Source organism: Stegostoma tigrinum, chromosome 9 (genome assembly GCF_030684315.1).
Source record: "Stegostoma tigrinum isolate sSteTig4 chromosome 9, sSteTig4.hap1, whole genome shotgun sequence".
In the NCBI taxonomy this organism is placed as follows: Eukaryota; Metazoa; Chordata; class Chondrichthyes; order Orectolobiformes; family Stegostomatidae; genus Stegostoma; species Stegostoma tigrinum.
In genome coordinates, this window is record NC_081362.1 from 3367643 (window position 1) to 3382494 (window position 14852).

Below are 14852 nucleotides of genomic sequence, written 5' to 3' on the forward strand. Positions count from 1 at the left end.
GAGCCACTATCTAACTGACTGGAAGAATAGGTGTAGGGGCTGAATGGCCTTCTCCTGTTCCTGTGTTCAAACACTAGTTTAGCCATCCGGTTAGACTTCTGAACAGACGTCTCAAATTTCAAATCTAATGTTGATCTTGCTTTTTGTGTTCCTTCTTTGCAGCCATAATTTCATATTCCTTGCCCTGTTCTATCACCCTGTGATCCTTGTATGGTATAATGTGCCTGTACTGCACGCAAAACAAAACCTTTCACTGTACCTTGTGACAAAATAAATCAAATCAAAATCATTCTGTTATTAGCCAGTAATATCAGTGAGTTAATGTTTGTGAAAGGCATGCCTGTACTATTTTAGTGAAAAAATGCCATGCAAATGTGTTACCCTGTTTATCGAATCAAAATTATACCTTCACTTGCTAAGTATGTCCAACTAATTGTTCTAGTCTTACAAATGAAACTTTATTTTTGAGTAGTTGCCTGGCAGAAGTTGCTAAACAGATTGCTTTATGTCAGTCAGAGCAAATGATTAGATACCAACTTCAGCATTTCACTGCTGATTTTAACAATTACTGTTTTCATTTGCATTTCTAAGATAGCTTTTAAACCAATCTTCCTTCCCCAAATCTTCATGACAATGGGGCCACCTGAAGGGTCTAACTCTGTCATTCTTGCAACTGAGAAGGAAATAACAAGCCCTCTCCTCCAAACCCCCCAGCTCCAGTTACGCAATTTCTTTCCCCCTTGATCGGGAGTCTTTGGAAATGCTAACAAGCACCACAACTCCTGCGATAATTTCAAACTGTATCTTTGCTGACCATCACAAGTCTTCACTCTCACTGCCTGTAAAGTGCAAATTGCAGGGCACAAGAGTGGATCTTTGATCGCATTGAGTGGAGAAGAAGCAATGCACTTTTAACATTACTGAACAATTCTGACACACACTGTACCCTGAACAGGTTCCTCAAATGTAATAAAAATCTGTTTTTTAAAAAAAAGGCTTTTTCTTTGCTGTTGTTGTTGTGAGGTGGGAAGTTATCTATCTAAGCCATTACATTCCAGAGTTTAACTCAAGGTCAGACTATATTAGTGTGCATCAGGCTCGATTGTGGAGGAGGAGGGCCGGAGGAAAATGGATAAAAGAACTTCCGAAATTGTTCTCCAACATATTTAGTTCAGCAACAGAATGCTGTCCTGATAAGAGTTACGTTGGAGAGTTGCCATGTTACCTCCTACTTCTTAAGCATTCAAAGTGCCTGTTCCCAAAACATTTTACAACATCAGAGTTTTTTTGTCTCTCAATTTTTGTTGGGTCTTTTTTCTCTCTTATGCCCCCTCCCAATCAGAGTCCTTGAAAGAGTTTGCATTTTAAACTCCAAAACCACCCCCCAGCCCAGCCATCTGGCTGCAGTTATTCCATAAATGTCGGTGCAGGAGAAGGGGTCACATTGAGTGAAATTACAGATTGCTGCCTTAATGGGGTGGGGGGAGCGGTTTGGGGGGAGGATAACTGCCTGCCTCCCATGATCACAGCTGCTGCCTCTTCACAGGATTGTTTTGCAATGTTCTGCGGCCATTACATTGTGCTGTCACAGAAAGAGAGAGAGAAAGGGGAGAGAGAGCAGTCTTTGAGGGAGGGAATGTTATTGATATTTGCTTACAAGCAGAGATAAGATATAGAGCTTGTATCACTGTCCTGGCATCCACATTTTGCAGACTGCGGTGGAAAATTTGATGAAAGGAGTACATTTGGACAAGGAGTATCATTAAGATAGGAGGACTGGAAATTTTCCATCAGTACTTAGCAGGCTTTGTTTTCCCATCATTACTGGACTGGGGGAAGCGCTCCCTCGGTATTCACCAAAAGATATTTCAAAAATAGCACTGTAGCGTGATAATGTCTCTTAGGAAAATTTGCGCACTTTCAGTATTAAAAACATTAATTTGATACCAGAAGTAGTAATGCTGGTAATTGTTAACTGGACCATCCTAGCTTTTATTTGCCCCTCAGTGAGGTCAGATTGCTCTGAGGAAGAGTCACTGGATCCAAAACGTTAACTGTGATTTCTCTCCACACATGCTTCTGCGCTTTTCCAGCAATTTCATGTTTTTTGTTTCTGATTTCCAGCATCTGCAGCTCTCTCGGGTTTCTCGGATTGTTTGCTGCTCATTTGTCAAAGCTGCAGCCCTGGAATCCTGTACTGTACCTGCAATTCAACTAGTTCTGTTACACTGTTCTATTAACCAAGTTGATGAACACCTGAACACAAGACAAAAGCAGGAAATCGCAGCGGGGTCAGGCAGCATCCTTGGATGACTTGCTCTGATCTCCAACATTTTTGCTTTTGGTACAGATTCCAGCGTCTGAAGTAATTTCCTCCTTGATCGGCATCCTGGTCGTGTTGTTTTGAAGTCAGTGAACACCAGGTTATAGTCCGATAGATTTAATTAAAACCACAAGCTTTTTGAGCACTGCTCCTTTGTCAGGTGATGCAGGAGCAGCGCACGGATAGTTGGTGATTACAAATAAACCTGTTGGACTATAACCTGGTGTTGTCTGACTTCTGACATTGTCCACCCCTGTCCAAATCCGACACCTCCACATCATAACTTCAAGAAGCAACATATTACTCTACATTATTCTCTTCCTTGCGAACTTCAACAAGCAGCACATTTCTCCTCATTATTCTCTTCCTTGCTAACTTTAAGGAGCAATGAATTTCGCTGCTTTATTCTTGTCTCTGCTAACTTGGACCTTACCGAGTTGATCTCCCCACCTCCTGTGATTTATAAGGAGACTCTGATTAAGTTAAAATAACGTGCAGTCTCAAGTGGGACCTGGTTTGTGAGGTTGGCCCTCATTTCCCTGACAGCTTGAAATTACTCTGTTGATCTATTGCATATAAACTACAAAGAGAGAAATATAGTTTTGTTATAAGTAAGGATTAAAATAACACATTCAAATTGGTCCTCCGATGAGGACTGACCATGTTTAAATTAGTGCCCCCGTTCTCTATTTTATGGCTCTCCTGTGAAGCTATTACTAGAGCTCATGCATGTTTTGTTGTTTTTTCCAACTGGCGTTTGAGTTTCAGTCTGAAGAGGGTGAGTTTGTCCAGGCAATTAAAGAAATATCCCACTTGGTAAGGCTCCACTCAGCTAAGTGATGGCCAACTCCAGCTGCAGGTCAAACATAGGTCAAATAATATTCGAAGCTCTTCCGCTAATAAACTGAATTGCTGTCAAGCTTTTGAGTAATTAAAAACGAACAGCTTAATTATGTTTTGGGGGGGGGGGCGCGGGGTTACAGTGGGATATAGCTCCTGCAGTTTTTGGATTCCGCCACGCTTCAGGTTAACAGAAAATTCCGCAACTTTGTCCTCTCCAAACATTTTTTTTCATATACAGACACTCCAACTGACGTGGAAGTAATGTGGACGACCCTGTTAGATACTGGGAGTTGCATGGCTGGGTGGTAATGCCATTGGATGAGTAAACTAGAGCTAATGCTCAGGACAAGTGGTGGAATTTCAATGAAACAATGATCTCAAGTTGAGAGTTTGTCTCAGTGATGCTGAGCATAAGCCTATTTTTGATTGTCACAGAAGCCCATCTAGTTTAGTTTTTGGGAAGGAAATCTGCTGTCCTTACCTTGTCTGGCCTACACATGACTCCAGACCCATAGCAATGTTGGATCCTGACTACTCACAAAGACAGTTAGGGGTGGGCAACAAACGTCATCTTTTTCAGCAATGCTTGCATCCCACAAATGAGCTAAAGAAAAAAACTTGATGAAAACCACTCCTTCCAATAAAAGCAACGTGCTGGAAATGTGAAGTAAGAGCAGAGAATGTTGGAGATGCTCAGCAGGTCTGGCAGAGTCTGCGTAAAGAGAAACAGTTAACGTTTCAGGTCCTGTGTGACTCTTCTTCAGAACAGTTCAGATTGGACTCGGACCTCAGACCTGCTGAGTGTCTCCAGCACTTTCTATTTTTATATATGAGAGTTCTTGAATGGCGTGTCAAAGAATCCCTACAGTGAAGAAGCAGACCCTTTGGCCCAACAAGTCCACACCGACCCTTGGAGCATCCCACCCAGACCCATCCCCCTATAACACACCTAATCTACAGACCCTTGAACACTACAGGCAATTTAGCATGGCCAGTCCACATAACCTGCACATCTTTGGACTGTGGGAGGAAACCGGAGCACCTGGAGGAAACCCACGCAGACACGAGGAGAATGTGCAAACTCCACACAGATGGTCGCCGGAGAGTGGAATTGAACCCGGGTCCTTGGTGCTGTGAGATAGCAGTGCTGACCACTGAGCCACCGTGCCACGCTGTGTATATTGACAATGCAGTCTGGTAATGTTTTAGATGCTTGCTTCCATACAAACTGTCCCATCTTAATCCCATTTCCCATGTTATGTAACAAGATATAAAGAACACCATGAGTGAGGTCCACTGTCGGTGTTCTCATATCCCAAAAGCGAGATACTCAGGTCAACTTCTGACTTGACAGAATTGCCCGTCTCAGCCAATTAGTAGTAGTTGAATGTGACATGTTGAAAGTCGCCTTCCTGTCAGAGACATGGGATTTGGAGGTTCAGCCACTCTCATGTGCCTCATTATAGACCAGTTTAGCTCAGTATTGGTCTGAAAGCACAATCTGGACATGAGAGCCAATCCAGCAGGAAGATAGACAAATCCTTGACCTCTTCTAAACAACACCCAAATGTTCACCTCTGACCTTTCAGCTTGTGTTGGTGACTGTAGGGTACAAGCCTTGTTTGATCTTCTGCGTCTGCCTGCTGTGTAGCTAGACTGTACCATGAGCTTGTATGTATCTTTTAATATCTCATCATTAACATTTCAGTGTTGTTATCGCAGATGCTGTGGTTCATCCCTGTTCACAGCTTGCTTGCTTGCATTGTGCTGGACAATGATAATTAGATTAAAGGGGCAGTGAGAACCATTTCCAAAACTTGATGGAAAGGTGCCTGATACCACTCTTACCAAGTAGTAATCTCACATCCAGCTCTAACATTCAAAAAACAAAAGATTATTGTCCAAAATGTCAAACACCATCCAACATACCTCTTAATATACTTGGAGCTTTTGGTGTATCTCAGTGATGGATATGTGAGGCTGTGCAGCAACTTCATGGCCTGGTAATCATTTCTTTATTGGCGCTGTTATGTTGCCAGCCCTCTTTGCAAAAGCGCTAGCTGCACATGCAATAAGATGTGAAGCAAAGTCTCAGAAGTTGTGCCATAATGTTGTGAAGTTGCTGTTGTCCTGCACATAAATGACCTGCCACTAAAGCAATATATAAATCGACCTTCCTAATAGGCACACCACTCTGAATGGAGCAAGTCTCGGGAACGGTGACAGTCTGCTTTTATGCACATAAAATGTCCTAGTTCCTACAGCAGCAAGCATTTAATCGTTTAATGCCTTTTCATGATCAAAAGATTCAAGTATGTGAACATGGAGCAGGAGTAGGCCATTCAGTTTCCCCCCACCCCGGGTCTGATGCATCATTAAGTAATATCATGGCTGATCTCAAATCCACATCCCTGCCTATCCCCCAAAAACTTTCATCCTCTTTAGTTCACGAGAACGTTATCTATCTCTGTCTTAAAAAGATTCAAGGACTCTGCTTCCTCTAATGTTTGAGGAAGGGAGTTTGAAGACTCTGGACCCTCCAAGAGAAGTAAATTCCACCACTGTTTTAAATAGATTACCTCTCATTTTTAAAGACTGACCCCTAGAATGGGGGAAACATCCTCTCCACATCCACTCTGTCAAAAGCATCTCAGAACTTTATATGTTTCAATAAAGTTGCACCTTGCTCTTAAGCTCCAGTTAACATAAGCCTTGCCTGTCCAACCTTAACCCTCATAAGACAGCACATTCATTCCAGATATCTGTCCTATAAGCCTGCTATTTACTGGTTCCAATGTTTTATCGTTCAATAAAAATATGCTTTTACTGTTTTAATATTTCCAAGTGTTGCAACAAACTGTCTTAGCAACTTTAAAATGCAACATTGCACTATTATAATGTTCAAATGTAACACTTTAATCTTGTTCCTACCACCTCTGGACTCCATTATTCATAAGAATATAAGAAATATGAGCAGTGGTGGGCCATCTGGTCTGTCAGGCCTTCTCCACCATACAGTTAGATCAAGGCTAACCTTTCCGTGGACTCAGTTCTAGTGATGTCTTGGTCAGACACAAACCATAGTTCAGACGGAATAACATTCCTGACTTGCACTGAGTCTTGTTCGCTCATCAAGTAGTGAGCTGTCTGATCTTTGTTGGATCTTATCCCAACAAAACCTCGATGTAAAACTTTCTCTCCATGGCCTCACCCTTCTCAGTGAGCTGTTCCATCCCTACAACTCTCTGACCTCTTTGAATTCTGGCCTCTTACACATTCCCAGTTTTTATGGACAGAAGGATTTGCATTTATGCAGCATCTTCCATGGCTTTGAGAAGTCTCAATGTGTATTACAGCCAATTAAATACTTTTGAAGTGAAATGACTGCTGTAATGTGGGAATGTAGCCAATTTGTAGCCAATTTACACACAGCAAGTTCCCACAAACACAATATGAAAATAACCTAGTTTTAACTGTTTTTCTGTGATATTGATTGAGGGATAAATATTGACCAGGGCACTGGGGATAAGTCCACAGCACTTCTTCAAAACAGGATCCATGGCACTTTTAAAATGCACTTGAGAGGGAAGATAGGGACTTCGTTGAATGTCACGTCTGAGAAACAGGATCACTGACCCCTTCAGTGCTGCACTGGAAATTCCACCATTGTCATGCCTTCAGCTGCTCCCCCACCCCTGTAACTCTCTACCTCCCTCTTGCACTCCCTCAAACCTACCTCTTTGACCATGCTTTCCATCATCTGTTCTATCTCGTGATGCGATTCAGTGCCATATTTTGTTTGGTGATCATTCTTGTGATGTATCTCAGGGACATTCTCCTCCATTAAAGCTGCTTCCTGAATGCAAGTTGTTGTTAACTTGATGCCCAGTTGTTCTAAGCAATCCCTTTGTTATAGGGTCTGTAATGTTGACAATGACACCCAACAGAAATCATTTCTCATTGGCGCCATCGCTGCTGCATATGTGCATTTTGCTGAAGCCCACTGACACTTTCCACCAATAAATTTGATTTTTGTGAAGCAAAGGTGTTAAGGAGTATGGGCCAAAGGCAGGTCAATGGAATTAGGTCACAGGTTAGCCAGAGCTCATTGAAAGGTAGGACAGGCTTGATGAGCTGAATGGCCAGCTCCTTGTACCTATGTTCCTCATGAACATTTACTCAATGCGATTTGCTAAATTAGTGCCTTTCTGCATTTTTGTGAATGAGCAACTCCTCATGGTTAGCAAGGACAAACTATTCAGTCACTTTACTCTGGGCACACGTATACTGGGCAGATTGATTCTGAAAAGGGGGCAGTCAGACTTTGTTATTGCTGCTGGATGGCTCTTCACTCGGACCTTGAGATGTTAAAGCAGCCCCAATCGAGAGCAATTCCAACAGAGCGACAGCATTACCACACCGTTTGCACATTGGTCTCCTTGTTAATTTGTATTGTAAGATCCAAAGTTAATTTTGTTTGCATTCCTAATGCATTACCACTTTCCCAGTGGATCTATGACATATCCATTCTCAAATTCCCATTCAAATTGATTGTTTGCAAATAATTAAGCTTTTAAGAGATGGTGGTTTCTACATGACAAATTAGAGGCCCTGATCATTATACATCGTAGAATGTAAATTTGCTTGGATGGAGCGAGATGTCTCAGGTGATTGAAGTATATTTGACTATAAATATTTTTGCTAAATACTTTGGGAGTAATGGTTCCATACTGGGGACTGTGAGAGGAGCTGGTGTAAGTAAGGGGTGAGGAGAGATGAAACATTCAGGACAAAAGTCAGTTACTTTGCTGGTTCTTGAAAGCAGGAATCTAAAGAGACAGATACCTTCGATGTTTAAGAATGAATTCTCTGTTGTGTAAAAAAAATGTTGGCAGCTTTGAAAGCTGTAATTTTGCTTATCTCTGGATGATGATGTGATGTCGGACAAGGTCTAGGGTACACCATTCTCTCTGCTTGTGATGAGAAGCTAAAGTTAAATGGAATGTTTGTTTAGTAGTCTGCCTGTAGCAAGGCAGTTCATTGTGAAGTCATGGGTTCCTATCAAGGACAGTAAGTCATTCACTTCTTCTAGTTTGTCTGATATGATTCACTTTAAAAGACCTTTTAGAATCACATCCATTGTTTTTCCCCCAAAAATGGTGTAGTCCTTTTGTCCTTGATATTTTGCTTTGAGGGTTGGGGACTAACTGCATGAAGTCACGCTTTTCATGAGATTAGAGCAATTATTATGACTTTCTAAATCCACAAGTCATCCTCGGCAAGCAACAGGCACTGCATTAAAGAACGAATCAGCTGATCTCAGGAGTCTGAAGTCCCACATATTCAAGTCTCCCCGCAGTTTTGCTGTTATTTTTAGCGTGGGCATGTTATTTTGTCATTAAATTTAATTCCAAGCATCGACCAATGCTGCCCTTTCAAAAAGAACCGCCAAATACTTTGCATTTCAGACCAGAGACAGAAAGTCAATAGCTGGAGGCAGTGTATCAATTAACGTTTAGCACATCAAATTAGACTCAGTTCATAGTAATTACCCAAAAAACAAAAGCACATGAATAGTAACAGATTTGAGAACAATTATTAAATAATAAACAAAGAGCATTTATCTATTTGTTGAGGAGGAGAGGGGACCTCATTGAGGTATACAAGATAATGAGAGGCATAGATAGAGTTGATAGCCAGAGACTATTTCCCAGGGTAGAAATGGCTAGCACGAGGGGTCATAGTTTTAAGCTGGTTGGTGGAAAGTATAGAGGGGATGTCAGAGGCCGGTTCTTTACACAGAGAGTTGTGAGAGCATGGAATGCGTTACCAGCAGCAGTTGTGGAAGCAAGGCCATTGGGGTCATTTAAGAGACTGCTGGACATGCATATGGTCACAGAAATTTGAGGGTGCATACATGAGGATCAATGGTCGGCACAACATTGTGGGCTGAAGGGCCTGTTCTGTGCTGTACTGTTCTATGTTCTATTTCGGAGGTAGAAGGGTGCCAATTTTGGCTTGAAACAAATTAATTATCTCCCTGGAAAGGAGATTTTAGGCAGCAAGTTATTTATGATTGGTCCATAATATTCAATGTTTTGTTGAAATGGTGTGGATCATGTCTACATCTAGATTCACAGCTTATCTCCTTATTTTTGGAAGTTTTTATCAAAATGCAACAAATTTGATCATTTTCCTACAAGTCACTGGGATGTCCTCGGGGCCTAAATGCATATTCCAAAATATTGTCACATCTTTGGAAGTTTAAAGGCAGCAGCTTGGGTCACACACTGTATTTTGAATGCAGCGCCTTGTCAAGAAGCTGTAGCTACCTCCGAATCACCTTCTGTGAACAGATGAATACATATTAGTGGCCTAAAGCTGAATACCTGGTGCTGTATAGGAATTAATTCAAGCTGGGCATTACACAAAGTTTAATTTTAATACTGCCGTTATGGTGATAATGTTTGCAGTGTAAAAGGTTTTACAGTGTCAGACCACAGGGCAGGTTCTGCTAAAGCAGCAAGGGGTGACTGCTTAGCCATTGAATGAAAACTCAGTTTGCCAGTTGGCACTATAAATGGCTTTACTGTGTTGTTCTGGAATTCTTTACACACAATTGTCGAAAACATAAGCAAAAGATTTTCTTGCAAGTCAGAAAAGATTGCCCTATAAGTCGAGCTTATTTATAATTCTGAATGATTATGAAGGAAATCTGTGGGATATATAAGATACTCTATTTCAGCATTCTTGGGAAAGACCCTGATAAGAGTCCCAATAAACACAATGTTATTTTTGCAAGGAACAGGAAACTTAACAGAATTCAGCACTCTGTACGATATGAGGTAATGGAAATGTGAAGAAACAGTGCAGGAATTAATTGTTGTATCTGACTGTTTGTTGACAAAACTAGAAAGGGATTGAAAATACTCTAGATTTTCTTCATAATCCTGCATTTCAAAGCCTAGTAATAATGAAGGGTGCATTGGTTAATAATTATTATGTGATGTCGATGGTTATGAGGAGGTGATAAAAGAATTTCTTTCAGGAACCGTGATGTCTCAAAAGGTTCTTTTTTATTCATTCATGGGATGTGGGTGTCATTATAAGGCTGCCATTTGTTGTCTATCCCTAATTGCCCCTTGAACTGAGTATCTTAAAGTGAGTGGATTGCAAGGCCAGTTCAGAGGGCAGTTTAAGGGCCAACCATATTGCTGTGGATCTGGATTCACATGCAGCACAGACAAAGTCAGGATGGCAGATTTCCTTCCCTAGAGGAAGTTACTGAACCAGATAGAGCTTTACCACATTGTGAAGTTTCACTGTTTGTGTGTCTACCTTCGCAAACACGCTTAGCTGTGCAATATTGTATTCCTTTTCGCCTACTGCATCACCGTCCCCCCCTCACATTGTTTGCTCCTTTGTGGGAGTAAGCATGTACATTGCATCTGTTGTGTACATTCTGTCAGTCAGTTTTGTGATTCAATTTCATTAATTGAATTTAAGTCCCATCAACTACCGTGTTGGGACTCGAATGCATGTATGCAAGGCATTGGCTTGGTCCTCTGGATTGCACTGTTGTCTCCTTGCTTTTGAGGCAGTTGGTGTTAGATCGTGCATAGATTGCCGAGTTTTTTCAGTGTATTATACCAGTCTGCATTTGGATGTTTTATAAGGTAAGTTAAGAAAAGCCTGGTTCTAAGGAAGGGACACTCGACCTGAAATGTTAACTTTGATTTCTCTCCGCAGATGCTGCCAGACCTGCTGAACTTCTCCAGCAATTTCTGTTGGTGCTCAAAGAAAGCTGACATTTGTATAGCACCTCTCACATTCCCAGGACTTGCTAAAGTGCTTCACAGTCGCTGAACTACTTCCAAAATGTAATAATTATTTCACTTCAGCCAGCCAATTTGTGCAGAGCAAGGTCCCTTATAAAGCAATGAGATAATTGATCAGATAAAATGCTTTTGTGGTGTTAATTATGAGGAATTACTCAACTTAAAGCTCAGAATTAGGCCATTCAACCTTAATGGGTTCATGCTAGTTCTCATGCCTCCTCATGAATCTCCTCCTATCCACTTTATTGAAGCCCTTTAATGAGTTACAAATTTCAGTACAATCTGGGCTAACAGTGGTGAAAAGATAGATGATTTTGAATGCACATTATGTTATTCCTTTTCTCCACTGGCACGTTGCCTTCAGCTTTAAAGGATGTACAGCTAAAATCGAAATTGTTCAAGCTGATGCCAGCAAAGGAAGCCAGTTAGAACATAAGAACTAGCAGCAGCATTAGGCCATCTGACTCCTCGAGCCTGCTTGGCCATTCAATATGATCATGGCTGATCTGTTTGTGAACTCAGCTCCACTGACCCAGCTGCTCTCCATTGCACCCAATTCCCTTACAGGCCAAAGATTTATATATCATTGCCTTAAAAACATTCGACAAAGTAGCCTCAATTGCTTCTCTAGTCAGGGAATTCCACAAATTCACAACCCTTTGGGCAAAGAAGTTCCTCCTCAACTCAGTCCTAGCTCAGTTGGCTAGACGTCCAGTGATGGCTCAGGATACTCCTGACAGTGTGGAGTTTGGTTCCGTTCTGGCTGGGGTAGACCAAGATTGATCTCCCCATACAATCCTGGAATAAAATCACGGTTTAAGAAATGGTTTGGAGACCCTGGTGTAATTGATGATGGGTACACCCTGAAGAAGAAAGCACCACCTCTGGGGAATGTGTGAAGCATTTGCAATAAAATAAAGGAGTTAACATTTTGGAGCAGATTCAGCATGGACCGAAGGGTCTGTTTCTGTGCTGTACATCCCTGTGACTCTAACAGCTGGGTAAGATGGACCAATTTGGGCAGGGAGAGTGGGAGCAGACTGGGGATTGGGGCAAGGGAGATGGGGTTTGGAGCCCAGGCAAGGAAGGACAAAGGGGACTGATCAGATCTGAGGGTGGGATGTCCTTGATGCCCACAGTGTGACCCCCCCCCATGCATTTTTGCCTCAGATCGTGAAAAATAACCTCTCCACTTGCACTTATGTTGCACAGCCCAACGGATCATGGTGGCGCAGCCAGCATTAGGCCCTTACTTGTCACTTCAGTAAACCCAGGAGTGGTTGCCATGGTGCACACCTTACCTGCCCACCTGACATATTTTACATGCCCCTCCCTACACAAAAAATGCCCCTGTGGGGGTTGGGCCTCATAAACTCCAGTCCATAATATAGAGGACTTGTTGGAACAATTATTTTTTCCCTTTATTCTTTCACGGGATGAGGGTGGCATTGACCAGGCAGCATTTAGTGCCCATCCCTAATCGCCCAGAGGGCAGTTAAGAGTCAATCACATTGCTGTGGGTCTGGAGTCACACGTAGGCCAGACCAGATAAGGATGGCAGTTTCCTTCCCTAAAGGACATCAGTGAACCAGATGGGTTTTTCCTGACAACCGATAATGGATTCATGGTCATCATTAGACTCTTAATTCTAGATATTTTATTGAATTCACATTCCACCATCTGCCCTGGCAGGATTCAAACCCAGTCCCCAGAACATTATCAGGGTCTCTGCATTAACAATCCAGCGATAATACCACAAAGCCATTGCCTCCCGAATGGAATGTAACCAGGACATTAAGGATCTAATCAGTAAAGAGGCTGTTGTAGACCAGCAGGCAGGGGAGGGAAGAGAGGGGAAGATATATTTGACAGTGGTTACAGGCCAGACAATCATGAAAGTTTAGTATCTAGGAATGGCCTCGTGAGAAATTGATGGGGGAAGAGAACAGAAAATATTACAGTCAATGGATTTTGAAAGAAATAGACTATAAAAGCTTCCAAATTTACATAAAAAGGAAAGAATTAACAACACCTCATCCTTAGGGACAGAGGTATTAAAGCAGGAAATGAGGAAATGGCAAGCACAAAACAAATGAAAAAATGAAAGAACTGGAGCGACACGGTGGCTCAGTGGTGAGCACTGCAGCCTCACAGCGCCAGGGACTCAGGTTCGATTCCAGCCTCAGGTGGCTGTCTGTGTCAAGTTTGCACATTCTCCCCGTGTCTGCGTGAGTTTCCTCCAGGTGCTCCGGTTTCCTCCCACAGGCCAAAGGTGTGCAGGCTAGGTGGATCGGTCATGCTAAATTGCCTGTAATGTTCAGGGGTGTGTGGGTTATAGGGGAATGGGTCGGGGTGGGATGCTTCAAGGGGCGGTGTGGACTTGTTGGGCCGAAGGGCCTGTTTCCACACTGTAGGGAATCTAACCTAGATGCTGTAAATCAGGAAACAAAACAGAAATTGCTGGAAAAGCTCAGCAGATCTGGCAGCATCTGTGAAGCAAAAAGCAGAGTTAACGTTTCGGGTCCAGTGACCCTTCCTCAGAAGGGTCTTCCTCAGTGGCACAAAACATATCCTTTGTCATCAACCTTCTCAGTAGAAGACAGGTAAAATATTTTAAAAATAAGGATGGACCATCATTATTATTTGTAAAGAAATGTGCTAAAGAAATGATTGCAGTTGCCCTGGAGAGAGTGGTAGTGAGCTGTCTTCTTAAATCATTGCAATCCATGTTGATCCTGAGTGTAGTTAGGGACTTTGATCCATCAACACTAAAGGAGCAGCGATATATTTCCAAGTCAGGATCAGTGTGGCTTGGACAGGAACTTGCAGGGGGTGGTGTTCCCATGTATCTACTGCACTTCTGTCTGTGGTGCTGGTGTGGGTTTGGAAGGAGCTTTGAAGAGTGGCAGAAGTACACTTTGTCAAATTGTACACACTGTAGCTACTGTGTGCTGGAAGGAGAGGGAGTCTGCATTTAACTTGGTAGAAAGTACGACGAGCATGTGGGCCCCTTTGTCGTGGACGGTGCCAAGCTTTTTAATATTGTTGGAGCTGTACCCATCCAGGCAAGTGGGGAATAGTCCATTACACTAGCTTTGCCTTGTGGACAGTGGACAAGTTTTAGAAAGTCAGGAGATGTGTTACTATTACAGGATTCCCAACCTCTGGCGTAGTCTGTTGTCTATTGTCTTGTCACCCCAGTACTTAAGTGGCTGGTCCAGTTGGTAACCCCAGGTTGTTGATGATGGTGGGGGGAATTCAATGATATGTCATTGAATAGCAAGACTAATAGGTCCAATTCAGTTTCTGTTCATCTGGTCTGGCTTTTATGTCTGAAATTAGGCCACATTTATGGTTACTTGAAAATTTTAGAAATGGTGTGATCAGAAAGCTCAAATTAATGGGCTTGAGATTCCAAGGAAAGCTTGGTGATTGTTTCTTTCAAAAATTGGAATTTTATAATATCACACACCCGAAGGATAAATGGGAAGCAGATACTAATTAATTTTTACAGTCTTCTGTGAAATTGCCTGTCTAGTTCTCTAATAAACTTGAGTGAGCAGGTACAGCCGGCATCTTAATTAATGTAGCTGTTTCTACACTTCAGTTAACTTTATAATTGGCTTCCCATTTGCTGTCATTAATTAGATGATTTCAGATCCCACTAATGCTTAGGAGACTACCAAACCTCAGCTTACTTGCGTTAATTAATGAACATATTCTAACTTAGTGCATTTTCACAGTGCTTATGAGTCCTCTTGCCTGAATGTTCTAACCTAACCGTGCCTCTCTGGTTTGGCATTTTTCAGCATCCCTACCCATCAGAAGAGCAGAAGAAACAACTGGCT

General features: G+C 42.2%; 1 protein-coding gene across 2 annotated transcripts in view; it reads left to right on the forward strand.

Annotated features, from left to right (window-relative positions):
- Positions 1-14852, forward strand: part of meis1a (Meis homeobox 1 a) — a 222024-nt gene that overhangs the window by 107287 nt on the left and 99885 nt on the right. For both annotated transcript variants that reach the window (XM_048536129.2, XM_059648314.1), the window contains exon 9: positions 14814-14852. This exon is cut by the window's right edge and continues 38 nt beyond it. In XM_048536129.2, coding sequence (XP_048392086.1) covers positions 14814-14852 — 39 coding nt within the window. The remainder of the gene's footprint in view (positions 1-14813) is intronic.